This window comes from Megalopta genalis, chromosome 13 (genome assembly GCF_051020955.1).
Source record: "Megalopta genalis isolate 19385.01 chromosome 13, iyMegGena1_principal, whole genome shotgun sequence".
NCBI lineage: Eukaryota > Metazoa > Arthropoda > Insecta > Hymenoptera > Halictidae > Megalopta > Megalopta genalis.
In genome coordinates this window covers 119,574-141,874 of record NC_135025.1, presented here as the reverse complement: position 1 = coordinate 141,874, position 22,301 = coordinate 119,574, and the positions used below count along the sequence as shown (strand labels likewise).

General features: G+C 37.0%; 1 protein-coding gene across 1 annotated transcript; it reads left to right on the top strand.

Annotated features, from left to right (window-relative positions):
• Positions 1-3,118: 3,118 nt before the first annotated feature.
• LOC117228399 (serine protease 33) lies at positions 3,119-22,240 on the top strand (the record flags this gene model as incomplete). Its single annotated transcript, XM_033484131.2, has 4 exons — positions 3,119-3,459; positions 15,346-15,650; positions 17,535-17,686; positions 21,620-22,240. Coding segments are annotated over 4 exons (969 nt in total), but the record flags the coding sequence as incomplete, so codon positions are not given.
• Between the last annotated feature and the right edge of the window lie 61 nt (positions 22,241-22,301).

The following is a 22,301-nucleotide window of genomic DNA, read 5'->3' as shown; positions in this document are numbered from 1 at the left end:
TTTAATTGAAACCTGAACCGGCGGGTACAACGGAATGTTAACCGATTCAAGAGGATCGCAGCCGCGGTGATGGTGATGGTGCCGGTGTGCCGGTGCCGGTACTGGCATCGCGCGAATTTAATGCCCCGAGTAGATAGGGACAGATACGGCGGATCTGTCATCGCAATCCCTGCGACAACCCCTGGCCGCCCTTCGCCCTCGAAGCCACCCTTTAGCCCTCCGCTGAATCCCCCTCCTCGTTTCACGCCCCGGCTGATTAATTGGACCTCTACGTCTGCAGCATCCTGCCCTCGCCCCATGCTCCGCGGGGCCCCTCCACCCCCCTCGCCGCCCCCGAAGTCCCTTTCTCTACTTCCGCCCTCTGGTTTCTCTTCTCTTCGGCCCCGTTGACAACGACGTTGGCAAGGCGGAGGGGCACCGAGCCGAAACGACCGGGATAGAGAAAGAGAGCGATACGGATAGAGGCGGGGGCGCGCGGGGGTAGGCAACGGAACAGGCATAGAATTCGAAGTCGCCTCTATTCGGAAACGCGTAATAGATATGTCAAAAGCAGGCCGAACATGGTCATGATAATATGCTGATGCCTTCGGTGGCGGCGTACCGCGGGACCACCCCCTCTCGCTCGCGTTCACCCTCCCCCGTTTTCCCTCCTGCTCATCCTTTTTCGAGAGGGTGTAGACAGCCCGGGGGATTCTTTTTTCGAGTCTTTTGTACGGATTCCGACTGCAGGTGGCACGCGGATGACGTTGTTTTAACAATTGCTTGTTGAAAATGCTCGAATGCTCTTGTTCGGTCGCGCATTGTGCGATCGTTGGCCCGGACAGATATTATCGGAGGCGTAGTATGGGAAAAAGTAGAGGGAGAGCGTGATCGAAAAAGTCATAATTTCACTCTGTACTATGATCACGCGAGAACTATTGCATTGGTAAAAATATTGTTAAAATATTGTTAACAAAAACTGAAGGCTGGATACAATTGTATCGTACATCTGGACGGCTGTAACATGAAATGGCGTCGACAGTAACACAATATCTTTTTTCTAATTAAACGAAGGTGAAATAGATGAGATCGAACTGGTTTTCGTAAAGTTAGATTTAAAGTGGCGCATGTTTTTAATCTCCAGCCAAAATATCGCATAAACTATTATTGTTCAATGTGTATTTACATTGACGTATTTTTTGCTTTCACATAATAATAGAAAATCGTCGTGTTAGTTACTCTGAAATGGCGTCGACAGTAACAAAATATCTTTTTTGTAATTAAACGAAGGTGAAATAGATGAGATCGAACTGGTTTTCGTAAAGTTAGATATAAAGTGGCGCATGTTTTTAATCTCCAGCCAAAATATCGCATAAACTATTATTGTTCAATGTGTATTTACATTGACGTATTTTTTGCTTTCACATAATAATAGAAAATCGTCGTGTTAGTTACTCTGAAATGGCGTCGACAGTAACACAATATCTTTTTTGTAATTAAACGAAGTTATTCGTTTAATATACGCGAAAATATCGCGTAAAATATTGTTAAACTATTATTGTTCAACGTATATTTACATTGACGTACTTTTTGCTTTCGCATAATAATAGAAAATTGTGATTGATTTATTATTTGAACCATATTCTCTATGCTTTCAAAAAATCACAACCAGCAACACACACAGATGAGTGTGTCAATTACTGTGCTCGCCTTTTGATTACTCTGCCCTTACAATAATTTTACTAGCATTTAAAAATAATATCGAATTACAGATATTTAATGTTTTAAATAAAATTTGATGTGAAATTTTCATAATCGAATCAAAACTTTAACTTCTTAAGATCCACAAAATGCGGAAATTAACATTTTAAATTTCCTCAATAGTTTTGGCGTGTTCCTGCCTTAATCCTATTAGAAAACATAAGAAACACGTTGCAAATAAAGATGACAAACATGCAGAAACGATACTTTCCAAAATGAAAAAATGAACTATTATATTCATAGAACTCGTCTAAATTACAGAAAAACTATAATTAAATTAACTACAATTAACTTCGTAGCTATATATATTGCTTCATTTAAAGTGATTCAATAACTGAAATAAATTTTCGTCTTGTTTCTATTTTATTGTGCACTGCAACTGAATTAAGTTCTCATGTCTTCTTCGATGATTGCTTCGATTATTGAATTCATGCCAAACCACGTGTTACGTCTAACCTTACTTTCTTGATCCGAAAATTATTCGTACGTTATCTATTCTGAATGCAACTTATTGACTGAATATTACAATATTGTATTGTGTCACGTATTCCGTTTACTATATCGTCGATACGTGAATTTTGAAACGTTAAAGGAAAGTTAAAAGGGCATTCATGTTTTCACTGCCATTTTCATAACCATCATTTTTTTTTTCTGCAAGAGGGGTGAACAGTTACTTAAAAAGTGGAACAAAGTGTTAACAAATAACGAGTCAATTCAAAGATGTTTGCTTCAAAAAGATAGCGCCTTAATTTGTTCACTTAATAAATAGTCGTTAATCGTCATGTTTTACATGTTCGCCGAAATGAAAACGGTACTTTAGCGAGCGAAATATTTTGTTTCTCTAGATACAAAATACTTCGACAAACTCCAGAAGCAATTTGTAATAGAGCTCGGTACAGCTAACTTGTATTCGAAATTTCCCAAAAGCAATAATGGAAGGAAGAAAAGACCGCGTCAATATCAGCGTACACTTTGTCTCCGGAAGTTTCGCCTCCGCGTCATCTTCCGTAACACAAAAATTCTTTCAATTTCGGAAATTCCAATACCACCGGTCACATAGTTTAGCTGAAGCATTTCCCAACCAACGGGAACAGGCCTCTTTGAAACGCGCCTTGTGTTCACGTGCACCCTTTCGAAATGCAACTTGCGCAAATGGAAAAAGTACCATTCGCGGTGCGGTATGAACCAAACGGAATCCCGTTCGGCGTTAATGAACACGCCTGTTTGCTAAGTGATTATTTCCGATAAAAGTTAAAACGAACTTTTCTGGCACGAGTACAGGGCGCGCTGCTCTTGGCGTGCGGGTACGTTTAATGGAAAAAAAAAAGAAAAAAAAGAGAAACGAACAAAAAGCCTGTAACGAGAACGAGGTCCCTGACGGTTGCAACTTTTCCGAACCCATTTTCTCTATTCCAGTAATTTCCTTTCGATTCGTAACCGGCGGACACATACGCTTTTCCTTCTTTTTTTTGCTTGTTGTCGCAATTGCTTACCGACTTTGCCGGACGTTAATAAGGCGGACGTTCCGTTAACAGTTGCAGACGTGCCCTGCGGACATGGAGCGATTGGCACACGTGCGGCCAGACTCGTCGGTGGAGAAAATGCGATACCGCGCGAATTTCCTTGGATGGTTAGCATCAGCAGAAAAGGTGGACACTTTTGCGGCGGTACCATTCTCAACTCAAAATTCGTCCTAACCGCTGCCCATTGCTTGTGCTCGTGAGTATTACCCGATATATGTATTTCAACTCGAGGCAATGCCTCAGCAAGCCATCGGCAAGCTTGTTGCGACTCTTTGCACGAATAAACGAGCTCAGGTGAAATGGTGATATAGTTAATACGACAGTCGAGTTCCTCGAACGAAATTTTCTCCGTTGTCGAAACGTATCGCATCGTTGAAACCATTTTCTATCTCGGCTTGCGATTAGAATAATTTTCTTCAGCATAAGACCTCTGTGTTCCTTTGCAAAAATTAGTAACAGCCAGTAATAGTACAGCTTGTCCAATAATTGAGTTTCATGTAAGATGACAATTAAGCTACAAATACAGTGTGGTGGATAATTATAAACTCAAAGTAACTTTTACATTGTTACCGATATGTAAACGAAAGCTTAACAAAATGTTATATTTGTATATTTCTATTTTCTATCACTTCTAATGTAGAAATATACAAATCTGACAATTAAGCTATAAATACAGTGTGGTGGATAATTATAAACTCAAAGTAACTTTTACATTGTTACCGATATGTAAACGAAAGCTTAACAAAATGTTATATTTGTATATTTCTATTTTCTATCACTTCTAATGTAGAAATATACAAATCTGACAATTAAGCTATAAATACAGTGTGGTGGATAATTATAAACTCAAAGTAACTTTTACATTGTTACCGATATGTAAACGAAAGCTTAACAAAATGTTATATTTGTATATTTCTATTTTCTATCACTTCTAATGTAGAAATATACAAATCTGACAATTAAGCTATAAATACAGTGTGGTGGATAATTATAAACTCAAAGTAACTTTTACATTGTTACCGATATGTAAACGAAAGCTTAACAAAATGTTATATTTGTATATTTCTATTTTCTATCACTTCTAATATAGAAATATATGAATCTGATATATCGTTAAGTTTTTGTTTGAAGGTGTTAAAGATGTTACTTTGAATCTGTAATTATTCGCACCACTGTGTCAATGAAACTATTTTATGTCTTGACATACAGATGAATTAATCTCACTCAACAGTTGTAGATTCTTCGATTCGATACGAAACGATGAGAACCATTTATAAGCATCCAATTGTATAAGACGACAGTGAAGTTTCAAGGAAGCTTTCTGTATTATTAAGTAGCGTTACATCATTGAACTTAGATAACAGCAAGCATTTATACTTTCGAATGAATCGCTTGAAATACTCAAATTACGATGCTTTTTCTGGCAAAGAGCCTGTGCTCATTAAATTATATTTTACAATTTAAAAATAGCTCTGAATGGTCAGCTCGAACACTTTCGTTAGCCCGTGTATAAGGAGGCACACATTTTTATTTCCGGGAAAAATATACTCACAAAATAGGGAAAAAGTACTCGATATTCCAGAAATAACTGTAACTACGTCGCTACGAGGTTTCAAATTTCCGTAGCGTTCTATCAAATAGTATTTATAAATTTCCAACCCGGAACGATCGTTGCCGTTAAATTCGATAGTTCGCTTGCACGGCATTAGGCGAGATAAAAATATCGATGGAAAAATGGCGCCATCTAAATTTCGAAGCATTACGCCATAACATTAATATCGATCCCGCCGATAGTTTATATCGCGTCGTTCTTTACAATAATGCTGGTATACCGCTTGTTCGCGTAATCAATATGCAGGCTGCTTGCAAAAATATTCATGCTGGAAAACCGACTGTTTCTTCATGGAAAGCTGCCCATTGTTCCCTGTAATCGAATCTACAACCACGCATGCATACATGCGAAGAGAGAAAAAGAGCGAGAGAGAGAGAGAGTGAGAAACAGAAAGAGAGACAGAAAGAGAGAGACAGAAAGAGAGAGAGAGAGAAAGAGAAAGACAGAAAGAGAGACAGAAAGAGAGAGATAAAGAGAGAGAGAGAAGGAGTGAGAGAAAAAAGAGAAAGAGGAAAAGAGAGAGAGAGAAGGAAGGAGCGAGAGAGGGAGATCTTATCATGAACGATATTCACGGCACGAGCCCATGATGCCAAAATTTTGTGCTGCTTTTAGTATTGCCACGTAAATGTCATCGCGACGCGTACAAAACCGTACTGTAATTATCCTGATATGACCATGGAGGTTGAAAAATGACACTCGATGCTCCCCGGTTAATCCAGGTTTAATAGGAATTAGGTCACTCTATTTTGATGGTGGCCAAGCAATTTTAATCTCCGTCCATCATTCTTTCCCTTAGGTGCACATAATATCCAACAGCCAGGTCCACGAAGAAAAAGGGTGTTCGACCATGTAGGGTAGTGGAGCGGGTTTACTGGGGTAGCCAATTATTGTGCCTTTAGTTCATTTTCAAGCATCATTAGTTGCTGTAATGTAAACTTGCTGTAAATTTGCTGTAATGTAAACTTTTTAACGACTTATCATAATAAGTCATTAATCAGTTTATTATAGTTCATTATATATAATATATAATAATATATAATATATATATATATATATATATATATATATTAGAATATATATATTATATATATATAATATATATATATATATTAGAATATATATATTATATATAATAATATATATCTCTGTGAATTATTGCTATTGCTATTGTTAGTATTATTTCTATATTTAACGTCGTCGCCATATCATCGTTCATATATATATATATATATATATATAATTTTGAGAAAATTGGGTTAGAATTTACTGCATACACGATAGTGGAAGAAAATATTTACGCAATCGCAATTGGTACGATTAAATAACGGTTAAATATAGAAATAATACTAACAATAGCAATAGCAATAATTAACAGAGAAAGAATTAATGCGATAGAATAATGTAATATCTATTACCAAAAAATTCCGTTATCTGTACACTTTCGTGCCTTCAAATACCTCGGACATGTGCTCGGCCCCACTGTGCCTGCAAATGTGAATGTTAATGACGGACTACGGAAAGAGCAAGCATTCTCTGTTGAACGGCCGGCAACCGGTTTAAAAGCAGCAGAAAACGCTAAACATAATGGCTCTCCGGCGTGTATTATTTAACCGTGTAGCTCGCAAATCTGCTTTAGCGTCTCGGGTAAAAAAATCGTGCATCGTAAACGAGCCGATTAGGCTCCCGGAACGTTTCCGCCCGACGAAACGCTGAACAGGAAACAGCAACGGCGACGCGCGAGGAAGCGCGCAAGGGAGAGCGAGAGCGGTTTAAACTACGGTCGGGCCGGTTTAATTTTTTAAGATCCGGCTGCCTCAAAGGGCTCTGCAAAGTGACTGCGTCGTAATCCACTTAATCCGTTCGTGCAATCCACGCGAATCTGTGCCCGGTTTAAAAGCTGGAAACCGGCGCGGCGCCGCGGTCCGTCAGTGTGCGGGAGGCGAGCGGGCCAGCTGCACGATGGCCGTTCTGAAAAAATCATCACGCCCCGCGCAGGGATAAAAAGTTTAACGGGCCGCGTCCAAAAAAAGAAAAAAAAAAAAAATTACGAAAGACGTATAAAGAGTTGGTGTAAAATTCTGGCGCAGTCACGGAGTCATCCGCCTGGTAGTTGGCGCGCGGAAATCGTTGTATCCGGGCACGTAGTCGCGCGGAACAATTTTTATTTTAACTGTCGCGGCTTGAGCCTTTCGAGAACCGGTGTGTATAACGAGACTGCACGCGCGGTTCTGTGTTGCACGGGCGCACGCGCGCGCGCGCACCGATCGGGAGAATTGTTTGAAAAAAGATTCGTCGGTGCGTTTCGCGAGATTTGACGCGAGAAACATTTGATCGGGGCGGACATTTTTCTTTTTCGCGGCACGTAGAAAAGCCAAATTCGTGATCGGTTTCTTGGAAACTGCTGCAATTATCAACTTCGAATGTTCAAGAGAACCGCTAGCATGGTTGCTAGATGTGCGCTCTAGCCGAAAAGAATTTTGAAATATTCGGCTGGAAATATTGTGCAATCCTATCGACGTGGGGAACTTTTTTTTTGCACTCGCAACTTCAACCGGGCAAAATTTTATTGACGAACGACGGACAAGAGATAAGGATTAACGTGTACAATTTTATTCGGCATTATCCAATCGAATATATAGATTTGTCTGGATAAAAATTTATCCGAATAAAAGATCAACTGAATACAAAGTTATACGTTGTTCGAATAAAAATTTATATTCGAATAGAATATAATATAATATAATATATAATATACATATAATATATATATTATATATATATATTATATATTATATTATATTATATATATATATATATATATATATTATTATACATATATATACATAATATATATAGATATAATATATAATCGAATAGGAATTAATTCGGAAAATAATCGATTTCGATAAAAATTATAGAATATAGTATTTATTCGTAGTTCATTGATTAATACCGTCCATATGTTAATTTTTACTCTCACTAAACAATTTTTTTCTTTTTTGGCTGCAATGGAAGTCGTAAATTCCAGAGAATTCAATTTACAACACGTATATTCCTACAAATTTAGGTAAAACAAAACGGTCAACAATTATTGACATTATTATACGAATAATTTTATAACATAAATTATATATTATATATTATTATTATTATATTTTATAACATTAATTATATTAACGAAGTTTCAATTTTAAGAAATCGTTAAAAGTGTAACTGCGGTCACAAGTCGTCGCAAGACTCAATTTCGTATGCATAAAATGCACTTTGTCGTACAAAATGAAAATACCATAACTCGGAAAAAATTATTTTAGATTCACGGTTAAAATGGCTTCGAGTGCAAAGCGTTAACTTTATCGCACGATTTTATCTCAAGTTTGCCACGAGCATCGTGCAATCGTAGATTATGCATTTTGTTCGGATGAGTGTGCGATGCATTGCTAACGTAAATTTTGCAGGAGTATTTCCTGCTTTCGTATTAGCGACAACCGTAAGATCCCGCTACGGTTGAAAATTAAGAACAATTTGGTGCACAGCGAAGAAGCAGATGAGGAGTATGGAGAAACGTGAAGACACGATTGCCACGGTTCTGATGAATTTATGCATGCGAAAGTAGTACGCGGCCATCGAGTCCCATCGTGTTCCAGTGACAAACGTTTCCTCTGACTTTCCGCGGCCGTTTCGCAATTATCGAATAAGCGGATGAACAGCTAATCGCTTCGTGAAAATTATATAAAACGACTGGCCTGCCCGTTCCGCGCGGTTGTGCGCGGCTTCCCGCGATATTGATGTTAATTGGAGCAACGATTACATTTTAAATGAAACCGCGGCGTATTTTTCACCGGCGTGCAACGAATGGAAACGCCGAGCGGCATTGTCGCAGGGCAAAAACTGCACGCGGCGGTGTTCGCACGAATAAACATGGCCGGCAAATAGAGTCAAGGGTCTGGGTTGTATTAAACGGCAGAGAAACGATCGTCGCTGAAAATTACATAGACAGACCCCCTTACGATGAAAGTAACCCGCGCGCGTTTTCGCTAATCAATCCGAGACTTTTATCGGAAAAAATCGAAAATTACTTCACAGCATCGCTTTTTATATTTTGTTCGTTGATGTTCATGATGTACTTTAATATGTCACGGTAATACAGATTACGAACACTTTTTATGACGGATAATGTTGCGGTATAGGGGAAGGGTGCTATGAAAGGTGCCTATTGAAAGCAATCGATTTCGATGAAATGTTCAATGTGCGTCGCTGAGATCTACAAAATGCAGTTTTTCAATTTTCGATGCGTGCTCGGATAAAAAGGTTGAACAACATAAGAAATTAAAAGATTATGTTGTTATTAAAAGTATTCGTTCACCTTTTAAAACGGAATAACTTCTTTTTATAATTGCGCTAAGCGATCTAAATTGTTTTGCGATATTGGAGGTATTACTTTACTGAACAATGGTAAAAAAAATTGCAACTGGTTGAGATGATAAGAAATTAAAAAATTATCATCTCAACCAAATTGCAATTTTTTTACCATTGTTCAGTAAAATAATACCTCCAATATCGCAGAAGTTATTATTCCGTTTTAAAAGGTGAACGAATACTTTTTACTCTGACTCTAGTGACAAATCGTCATCGTATCGGGCATAGCATGATCGAATTTTCATCGACAGTAAAGGTACAGTTTTTGGTAAATTTTATGGTTATGGTTATTAACCCTTTGCGCTCGACGCCATTTTGACTGTAAATCAAAAATAATTTCTCCGATTTGTAGTATTTTCATTTTATATCAAATTGAGTCTTGTGGTATTACAACTGTTACTATTAATAAACAATTTAGCAATTTCTTAAATCTAAACTTCGTTAATATAAAAATGATCTTGGAACGTGCTATAACAATTTTAGTGGTGCCTGAGAGTCACCACTCGACTGTAAAGGGTTAATGATTAATTTCTTTTTTATAAACAATTTAGAAATTTCTTAAATCTAAACTTCGTTAATATAAAAATTATCTTGGAACGTGCTATAACAATTTTAGTAGTGCCTGAGAGTCACCACTCGACTATAAAGGGTTAATGATTAATTTCTTTTTTATATCCTCGTGGCTGGATATTGGTAATCACGTTCATGCAGAATATAATCAAACAGCGAGACAGTAGCGTCGTGCGAAGAAACGTGTAGACATCGTCTGCCTTTCTCTCGGACGGCAAAGGTACATATACAGGGTGTCCCAGATTTTAATGCTCAAACTTTGTCAGTGTATTCTATGGCACAAAGTAAGAAAAAAATGTTATGCAAGCATAGGTCATATAGAGCTTCGTTAAGAAGTTATAACAAAAATTCCGAATAGGAATAGTAATCAACTTGCTGTTACTGCGAGCATTGGCTTGAATAGATCAGCACATGCCGTGTGTTTATGTAAGCTGTGTTTATTAATACATTTCGAAACGTATTAATAACCGTTGTTGACAATACATGATCGACATCGATCGAAGATTTTTTTTTATTCTTTATTTTTTGTTTTAGTTGATTATTCCGAATTTTTGTTATAACTTCTTAATAAAGCTCCATATGACCTATGTTTACATAACATTTTTTTCTTACTCTGTGCCATAGAATATACTGACAAAGTTTGAACATTAAAACTTGGGACACCCTGTACATACATATATATATATATATGCACATACGAGAAGGAGAAAGACAGAGGGAGAGAAAGGAGTTGGGGGAGAGTTGAAACTGGACAGGGTAGCTGGAGAGAGAATCCAGCGGAGCTTCGGCGTTGTAAACCATGATTGCGTGTAGATTACAGACCACTCGGTAATTGCTAGCGGCCATGCAAAACGCATGACAAAACGTTGCCACCAGACGCGAGGTCGTGAAAATATATTCGACTCGCCGGCCATTGTCTGCGATTTCTTTATCGTTCGCGGAAACGGCCGAAATAAATTTCGTTAATGCAGCCCGAAGCATGAAACAGAATTATTCGCAGAGCTATCGCGACAGAAAAATGAAGGTGGAACGCCTGAAAAGTACGCAAGCCGACTATCGGTCATTCGTACGACACACCATCTTTACAAATGATCACGGAAACACATGACTCGCATAAGTACGAGATCGTGGCACAGTGATTTTGTTATGATTTTTATACGAACCAACGGATCTCTTAATAAAGGAATAGAATGATAATAACTCTAATTTTTTTATGCGAGTTCTCATATTTTACGATTATCTTATTAAAAACCAGAAAATGGATTTCTTATGCTCGCAAAATTTCTACGGTCGCAAAATTGTTATGTTTAACAATAAATTGCGACAAGCTAACTCAAACGCGTTTTCACGGATTTTACACGTGTCATTTATCGTTATGCGACGATCAAGAAAGTAAATAAACATTAGTAATGATTACATTCTGTTCCCAAAGTTCATTTAACTTAAATTGCACAATATGTGATTAATTTTTATCATCTCAGTTACACAATTCTCTTTATTTTTATATGTCTGTAGTATGAAATTGATGCATTCGTCACTTATCTAGCGTTAATTGGAGTTTCTTCTGAGTCAATCAAGCAAATATTGCGAAAAATTAAGTTCCTAATACTAGTAAAGCAAGTACTCTCTAATTGATCCTAAGCTTGTACAGAGAAATGGACAATTTAGGAAGAGGAGGTACGATTATTCAAGCCTTGCGGCTCGTTTTTATAATTATTGGCAATCGGTAACTAAATAAAAAACTTGGTAACTAAAAAAAAAAAATAATAAACTTTCCTCTCCCCAAATTGTCTATTTTTGTGTACAAGCTGATGGTCAAGTAGGGAGAATTTACTATAATCGTTTTCACTTCATCTTTGGTTTTCGTATAATAGAGATCATAGACAATCATAGAACAATGGTATACTTTTCTCGTGAAAAAGAATATTTAACACAGTTTGACCCAGTCTTGCAAACTAAGTATTTAGTTATTTATTAAGATGCAACAAGATCATTGCGCGCCAGAAAAATTACTATAGAAATACGATTAATAACACGAGAAATAAAAATCTGATAATTGCATAACGTCAAAGTAAATAATTACCAGGGCATCTCATAAACCTAAGCATTACCAATTACGCGGCAATGTAAAAGGTCCAATTTTCGATCGTTGAACCGCGTTAGCCGCAATAATGGCAATTTTATCCGATATCCAACTGAAACAAATTGTTCGACTAGCTTCACAATATTTAAGAAAGAAACGAGATAATAACAATGATGACAAGTACAGCTCTGCTCGAAGCAATTCGTTCTCTTACAAAACAACGAATGAAACAGGACTTAGTTAGAAACTCCAAACGAAGACCGATGAATAAGAATCCAAATTTACCGAGAAGGTAAAAATCCCCGCATCGAGGACCCGCGATGCACAAAACGTTCGGACGAGCCCGGTCCAACTTAATCGCAAAATAATTAGCGACCTCGTTGACTCTTCGAGGCAGACTTTACAACTAGATTAGCCAGCAATTAATAGTTCCCGTTTCCGTAACAAAAACGGGCGAGGAGAAAAACCACTCGGTCACCCTTTTCCGTTCGATCCGAGCGTTTAGCCCGGTGGTGCATTTTAATTGGAAGGGTGCGACGATAAAGGAAGGGGGGGAGTGGCGATGATGCGTCCAGATTAAATCGTATAATCCATGGCCACCGGCGGAACAACGGCGGAAGGGTCCCGACGAGGGTTGGAAAGGGGCCATTACAGGGGGCTTCGCGAGGAGCGTGGCGAATTGCGAAAGGATGGGAGACGGTGCGGAGGAGGAGGAGGAGAGTGTACCACGAAACTTGGGGAAATGAGTCGCGACTACTCGAGCATGATTGCGCCACCTTGGCCGCCAATGGAAGAATCGCGGCAGCGAAGAAACTGCCACGAAACAATCTCCTCTAATGCGAGAGAAACGAGGAGAACCGGTTGGCCGCTATAATTTTGTTAGTTATTCGGAACCGGCAACGGCCGATTAATTAACCGAAGCCGAGACCGAACAACAGCCAGCCAACCAGCCGGCACACCGGGGGTTGGTAGGTGTGTGTGTGTGTGTGTGTGCCACCACGGGGTGGAACACAAAAATCCCGGTGAAATAATTGCCAACGTTCACAACGAGTACGGAGCTCGCGAAAGAACTAGCTTTTCTTCGCTTCCGCGAAGGAGGAGTCGGAGTTCGGGTAACGGAAAGGACGTTGCATCCAACAAACCTGCGACACACTTGCAATTACGTTATTTGAAATATCATTTCTAGACGCCGGACGTTTATGAAAATGCGTGCGCGTAAAAGAATTTCTGAATAGAAATATGTTTTGTGCACGAAGAATTTCGAAAATGTATTTTTTATTTTGCATTTCTTGCATAATGCATAGGTTTTTATGTTTTACGTTTCACGGCACGTGGAATATGTTGTCGTGTCTACTATATTTTGTGCTCGTGTATAATATCTTCTTGAATGAATCAATTTGGTCTGTCGGAACGCTATCGTATCATGAGTGTACAGTGCCGATGACATAGTCACTTACAGACATTCAAAAGCCCATACAATAAACTTCCGGTTATACGGATCCTATATATATATATATATTCTACATTTGTTTAATTGATATGAATTATACTAAATTTATTATATATATAATATTATTGTATATATATAATAAATAAATAATATATATAATATATAATAATATATAATAAATTTAGTATAATTCATATCGATTAAACAAATGAAGAATATTAGACAGAAGAATGTAAATTAACGATGAAAGCAAAATCAGGAAATAGTTCCAAGAAGAAAATCTAGCGTTGAGAACTTTAAACGACAAGATCTCGGGGAAATCAAAGCACGTGATATGCGTTGTCGTTCCTTATGCGAAATAGTCCTTAGTATCCTTGTGCCCGCAGAAATAGTAAACCGAATCTTATGACAGGTGTCGCATGAAAAGCTCTTTAATTCCAAGCTCTGTGTACTTTGAAACAAGACTACAAACCCCACCTTACATGGCGTTGCATGACAGTCGCCCCAATATTCTCACGTACAGTACTTCCACTTACGAAACTAATATTGAAACTTCGTCCATCCGACCTTCCGTCTTTTTTGAAAGACTCGATCCGGAGAAGTTTCTGCCACGGAACACGAATCTGGCAAGAAATAAATGACAAGAAACCGACGGAAATACGAACACATGAAAAGATTATGGACACAATACGATGAAAATGTGAATGCTGCAAAATAAACGAAATGAAAAAAGTTCGTGTGACAATCCTGGAAACGAGAACTCTGCGACTTCAATCCATTCTTCGTGGATGCGAGATGCTCCAATTTTCGCGGGGAACCGACGATTTTTATTCTACGCTTTGTTAATGTAGCAACGAGTGCGTGTGCACCAATGATACCGAAATTGTTATTTAAGACTTAATTGTTATTTCGAGACTTGGTAATGACCTAGACTACAGTATACAGGATTCGTTGTTTCTAAACAAAAAATAGTTTGTCTTTTGCATGCACAGAAATGTAACTTCCTCAGTAAGACGGTTCTGGGGTAAGTGCTGAGTGGCCTAATACAGTCCTCTTACCAGAAGGCACCCTTATCTTCCCCATTGCTAAATCTTTCAGGATAACAATTTTTCCTCTTCTGTCGAACTTAAGAATTCCTAACTTCCTAAACGTACAGTGGGAGTCAAATATATGTGGACGTCCTTTAAAACGATATAATTATTTTAAAACTGGTCTAAATGATCTGATTTTTTTTTGTATGGTAGAAGAACTGATCTACTAAACGATACTTAAAAATACTTTTACTGTAAAGCTGAAATAGTATAAAATACTTTTATCAATTTTGCTGTTAGCTGTAATGGCAACAGAAATTTAGAAACTCTAGTTTTTAACTTTTTTTATCTGAACCTATAAGGAAGATTTGAAAAAGAGCGATATATCTCGATAACTCGTATGCATAAATTAGTTTAAATGTAAGTTAGAATACGATAATAATATAATAATAATATAATATATATATATTATATTATATTATATTATATTATATTATATTATATTATATTATATTATATTATATTATATTATATTATATTATATTATATTATATTATATTATATTATATTATATTATATTATATTATATTATATTATATTATATTATATTATATTATATTATATTATATTATATTATATTATATTATATTATATTATATTATATTCATAGTTGCGACCGAACCGCAGAATAAAATATATAATATAATATAATATAACAATACAATAATATAATAATATAATATAATAAGTAATTAAATATATCAATATTCCATATTGATTAAACATTTTTATTCTGCGGTTCGGTCGCAACTATGAATACGACAATCGCATGGTATACAAATCAGCAGTAAGGAATAAAGGAAATAAACCGAACCTAATCGAATAGCGTCGTTAACTAGAATATCTTTTATTCGAAACAGATTCACATCGTTGGTGCCAATTGGTCAGCTGCGAGTCAGTCTGGGGGAATACAATCTGAGGGAACCGGAAGTGCCCCCGTCGTTGGAGGAGAGAGTGACGAACGCTATTTTACACCCCGGCCACAAATGCGGAAAATTCGTAGACGATATTGCCCTCCTGGAACTCGCTCGGCCAATCAGTTGGTCGGAAAGCGTGAAACCCGCCTGTTTACCTGTGGCCACAGGGAAACCAGGACACAGTACCTTCGGCGGGGAACTAGCTAAGGTGGCCGGATGGGGTTGGCTTGGCGAAAACAGGACCCAACGTAAGTAAATAATACTCGGATCCCTTTTGCAAAAGTAATTTCACCGAGGAACGTGAATCGTTTGCCCCTTCCGCGCTCTAACGAGACGATGAAATTCGGTCAAAAAAGACCTCCTGCATATTAACGGTATTAAGAACGGCGGTGCGTTCAAGGAAGGAAAAGCAAACTCTTCTTTCTAATTATTCTTTCGAATATTTCGAATAATACTTCGAAAACTTTCGAATAATTATTAGCAAACTTTTGCATACAGCGGATGATAAATGGTTTACACAGCGCTGGACAAACTGTTGGTACGTTCACAAATTTTCAGAGGAATAAATGAACGTAGTTTTGAAACGTAGTTTCAGTTTTCAAATATGTTATTTGAAAAATAAAAACAGAGACACAATTTTAAAAAAAAGAAAATATTTCCTTTTGAATTTCGGAGCGTTGCGAATTTGGATCGGAATTGCTGGCGATTTAATTAACTATTGGTGGCGCATTAGGGTGGCACTCGTGTCGATAAATTTCCACATCACCCATGAGGTACTATTGTTCCGAGCACTCAGGCGAACACGGGAAGCTCGAAGAAAGTACCTAATTAAGGCTAAACACAACGATAGTATTATAAACTGTTAATTATCCAGACAAGATAGACCGAAGAATTTCGACACATTTTCCTTTGTCTGAATTTCCCCCGTATTAAGCTGCGAAAGAGAGGACATCGATTATTCGGCTCTCGATTCGTCCAAATTAATTGGACGGTTTTAAAACAGAACGTCCGTCGATGTTCACAAAGGCTTCTCCGCACAAGTTGGACAGACGGAAAGTAAATTGGATTAAAGAGAGATAAGGGGAAGTTAGGACGTTTCTTGCGCAGTTTGCTTTATTAACGACAGGATCGTTGCCGTTCAAGTGAATAAGTAAAGACACGGTGAAGTTATCAACATGTACCGTAAACTTTTGCTGCAATGGGCCCGGGGACTATCTAACCGAATTCGCTGTCGGAATTGCATTCTGCAAAAGTTCCTGCTTTACTTGGTCGACTCGCAGTAACTAGGGCTAGCGTTCAAATTTAACTTCTGTCCAAAAGACGTTTCCCGGAAAATCGAATCTCGCCGAGAAATCTCGAATGCTTCTAGATTCGCTATAATTCTTGTTGCGAAGCAACATGAGAAAAATCAGCAACTTAATCATGTTTTTAATGAAATAGAAAAACGTGTTTCTCACTATAATTCCGTGCCCTTCCAGAAACTCTGCACATGATTCCGTCCCCGTATTTCTGTGCCTTTCCATCTTTCCGTGTCTTTCCATGCTTCTGTGCCCCTTATTTCCACCTTATTGATATCTCCTGCAAGTATACATATATTGCGCTTTTTATAATGACGTTTCTGATCTGTTTTTCTTTTCTCATAATATTATTTCGAATGAAAATGAGATTGAATTAGATTACGTGATCTAATACAAGAGGGCACTGAAATACTGATTTATATTATATTAGTGGTCTTTTTTTTTTTTAAACCTTCTTACGACATAATATGCGTTTTGTGCGAGATAAATCATCAGCAAGCGTTTCTTACAATTTTTAACAAGACGTACTAGTTAAACTCCTCACAACTGCTGCAGCATCAATTGAAAAATGTAATATTATACTTCACCCCGATTCTTTCACATATCGATAGGTAAACATAATAAAAAATAGATCGTCAATTTATATGTAACACTTTACTTTTTCCATACGTTTTTAATCCAAAGGCGCGGAAATTGCGACGTCTGCCTTATTTCATTCCCCGCGTGTACATCCCTCTTTCAACAATTAGAACAGTTTGGATCGTGCAGACTTCTCGGATATCATGGGCTAAAAATAAAAAAAAAAACGTGTAACCGTTCACCACTATCTTGCAGATAAACGAGCAGACGTGCTGCAGAAAGTGGACGTTCGCGTGATTGAGAATCAGGTTTGTCGTGAATGGTACGCCAGCCAGAACAAGTCGGCACGCGTGGAGCCGAAGCAAATGTGCGCCGGCCATGAAGCGGGCGGTCGGGACTCTTGCTGGGTAAGTGAATTTCATCGCTGGTATCATTTGTTTCTTTCCCAGTGTCTACGAGATAAGTTTATAAAAGTAACGAGCAGACCGCGGGTCTTTATGCATTCGTGGCGTGTGCAAATTAGCGAAATGCAAAGAAGCGTTTATGTTACCAAAACCTCTAGCTGACCAGTCACAGTGGTTTTAATATTTAATTTAATATTTAATTTAATATTCGACAGTTTAAAAAATGGCAACCTTTATATACTAAGATCTACAATATAGTATACTAAGGTATACTAAGTAATACTATAGGTATACTAAGATCTACAATATAGTATACTAAGGTATACTAAGTAATACTATAGGTATACTGAGATCTACAATATAGTATACTAAGGTATACTAAGTAATACTATAGGTATACTAAGATCTACAATATAGTATACTAAGGTATACTAAGTAATACTATAGGTATACTAAGATTTACAATATAGTATACTAAGGTATACTAAGTAATACTATAGGTATACTAAGATCTACAATATAGTATACTAAGGTATACTAAGTAATACTATAGGTATACTAAGATCTACAATATAGTATACTAAGGTATACTAAGTAATACTATAGGTATACTGAGATCTACAATATAGTATACTAAGGTATACTAAGTAATACTATAGGTATACTAAGATCTACAATATAGTATACTAAGGTATACTAAGTAATACTATAGGTATACTAAGATTTACAATATAGTATACTAAGGTATACTAAGTAATACTATAGGTATACTAAGATCTACAATATAGTATACTAAGGTATACTAAGTAATACTATAGGTATACTAAGATCTACAATATAGTATACTAAGGTATACTAAGTAATACCATAGGTATACTAAGATCTACAATATAGTATACTAAAGTATACTAAGTAATACTATAGGTATACTAAGATCTACAATATAGTATACTAAGGTATACTAAGTAATACTATAAGTATACTAAGATCTACAGCCAAGTTTTAGTCTGTTTGTTTAGTCTGCGTTCAGCTGCGACTGTGTTCATCGCAACGTGCGCTCGATATTTTTATTTATCAATTTTAAAGGTATCCTTCTTCTTCTTATTTCGTAAAATTTTGTTCGTGTTTGTGTCCCATTTTTATGTTATTTTTCTCCGAAACTAGATGGAAACAAAACGCGATTTACATCGTTCAACTTACATCATTCGTTTCATAATTTCCAACCTAATACATATATCCATCTGGACCATCCAAATTCAGTATATTTTTGTATATTTGAACATAATACGTTTTCGCTGCTTTTTTCCATTGAATATGCTCTATTGCGAAACTTAATCGCCGACAAGAAGGCAAGAAATTCGTTCTTTTTCAATATTTTGATATTAAGCCCTTCCAAATATCTCGTCGAAATGTCACAAGACAACAAATATTTTTCTTTACTTTAACGATTTTGTTGGCCTTGAAACATGTTGTCAGGGTTACATTGTCCACCGGCGCGTATTGTTACAATTTAACGCATATACCTGTTGTCACCCCCACACCCTGTATCAATCCGTCCTCTCCTTCCTCCATTCATATGTCGCTAGTTAGCGCCGCCATTGCATGTCAATCGTTCATACACGAAATTCACGCGCCGTCGAACGACCGCGACATGAATTTCAATAAATATCCGCGGTCGTGTAGACCGCCGCGCATACGTTGAATTAACAGGGAATCCGCGGAGAGGGTGGTTCTCTCGCTCGCGGACCAAATTGTTCGACCACGAAACAATGTGGAATACGAAAAAATAAAAAAGAAGTGAAAGAAGAGAAAAACACCTACGCGATACCGTGAAAACCATCGAAAAAAAAAATATATATATATATATATCGGCGAAACACGACGATCCCGAACTAACGTAATTATCGGGGGAGAAGGATATTCTACGAATACGAATGCGTTTCCGACTCGACACGTTTTATCCGCTTATTTGCGATTCCGTTCGCGGACCATTTGAGAGATCTTCTGCTACGTTGAACAATTCCGACGATCTACGAGTCCCGTGTTTAGTTGGTCATGACTATCGAGTAAACAATGCAGAGTGGCGCAAATAAGGGGCCGGTAACTATTACGTCAACTTGCGCTGGCAATCGGGCAATCTGTTTCTGGATTTTCTTTAACAACATTTTCTCTGACAAAGATATCATAAAATCGACCTGTTATTTATTGAACGTTCTTTCGTTTTCAAAATACTAGTTCGTGCAATCAGCTTAATTGTTAAAGCTTGAAACCTATTCATGCACCGATTAGGTGACTAAGGCACTATCACCACGGTATCAATTACGTCAACTTGCGCTGGCAATCGGACAATCTGTTTCTGGATTTTCTTTAACAATATTTTCTCTAGCAGAGATATCATAAAATCGACCTGTTATTTATCGAACGTTCTTTCGTTTTCAAAATACTAGTTCGTGCAATCAGCTTAATTGTCGAAGCTTGAAACCTATTTATGCACCGATTAGGTGACCAAGGCACTATCACCACGGTAACTATTACGTCAACTTGCGCTGGCAATCGGGCAATCTGTTTCTGGATTTTCTTTAACAACATTTTCTCTGACAAAGATATCATAAAATCGACCTGTTATTTATCGAACGTTCTTTCGTTTTCAAAATACTAGTTTGTGCAGTCAGCTTAATTGTCGAAGCTTGAAACCTATTTATGCACCGATTAGGTGACCAAGGCACTATCACCACGGTAACAATTACGTCAATTTGCGCTGGCAATCGGGCAATCTGTTTCTGGATTTTCTTTAACAATATTTTCTCTGACAAAGATATCATAAAATCGACCTGTTATTTATCGAACGTTCTTTCGTTTTCAAAACACTAGTTTGTGCAGTCAGCTTAATTGTCGAAGCTTGAAACCTATTTATGCACCGATTAGGTGACCAAGGCACTTGAGGGTGTCTATGTATTATGTAAGTAAGATGAAATACAGGGTGATGCACGGAAACCGAGTGGTTTTGGAATAATTATAAAATTTTTAGATTCTGCTGTATAGAAGAAATCTGTTGGTTAAAAAATCTTTGTAAGTACATAGCATTTTTCATTATTATTCACATTCGGAAAATTAAATCTGGCATGTGACGACCATTTCCCTTGGCACAAAGGGAAGGAACAGAGTCGTTTCGATGAACTAACATACGTTAAACTGCGATTCGTTATTTTTAACAAAACAATCGTACGCAAACATCCGATGTTCTAGCGTCTACAGCTCCATGATGATGACTGACAGTGAAATATAATATCATCAAATACAATATCACCCAGCGCACGCCCCTCCTTTCTATAGGGTATCCATAGCTCGCCCCTCATTGGTCTCACTGTTTTTCGTTAATAACTTGTAAACGAAACTGCAGATTGCAATTTCGTTCAGGAAAAAAGTACCATAATTTTGGAATGCCCCGTATAACGAGAGAATAATATCGCTTCCAAAACCACTTGATTCTCGTGTGTCTCACTCTGTATAAACGGAAATTTTAGAAGATATCATACCGGACACGAAATTCTTAATATCGTGTATTTATTAACATAAATGGTCCAAATCATGATAATTTGTACAGTATTAATTTTTCGTCGGCACTTTTTTTCCACTGCTCAGTATAGCATACATAATACGTCTACGTGTGTCTGGTGATGCATAAATGTTGATGTGAGAAATTTTATTATTCAATGTCCCCAAATTTTTGTCCCCTAATAATAATGTTAAATAAATACCTTTCCTGGTGCGTTAAAAATTTTAAAACACGATGACATTGTGGCGCTATGATCTATTTATCTATTTATCTATTATCAGTTCAGAAATTTATGGATACCTAAATTATACCATTAAAAAAAATTATATGTCGGAGCAATTTTTTGTAAAAGAGATCGAAACGCTTAACGTTCGTTTCAGTCTGACAGCGGCGGACCTTTGATGATTGGAAGTCATCCGGGCGGCAGTATGATGGTCGTAGGTGTAATCTCGTGGGGAATAGGATGCGCCCGAGCACGACTTCCTGGTATATATACACGAGTCTCGGAATACATACCTTGGATCACACGATATGCGCTTTTTATACGATAAAGAAAATTTCAAAGCTTCGTTATTCCACCGATTTAATTTTCTATGGAGCTTGAATAGTTAGAATGCGGATCTTTGACATTTGCAACTTGTAAAATACAATAAGATGTTTAAATTAACAAACGTTAACCCTCTGTTCGCCGTAACAAGTTTGCTAATTGAAAAAAATACATTTTTTAAAATTCTCTTTTATAATAACGTATAAAAATGAAACATTTTATAAAGATCAGCAATTGAGCTAGTTACGAGTTCAAGAGTAAATTTAATATACTTAATTTTTTAAAAAAGTATATTAATCATCGAGTAAAATACCAACAATATTAAGAGTATGATAGTATATTCTTAATGCTCGACAAAGAGTAATATTAGATGGTTAAATGTAAGAGAATGTGATAATAAGTAAGATATCCTGTTATGTCGTTATATAAGTAATTTATAACATTCACCTCTCTGTCTAGTCATTTTTGTTTGTAACTAAAAAGTATTTTATGCTATCATGTACTATTTTGTAATA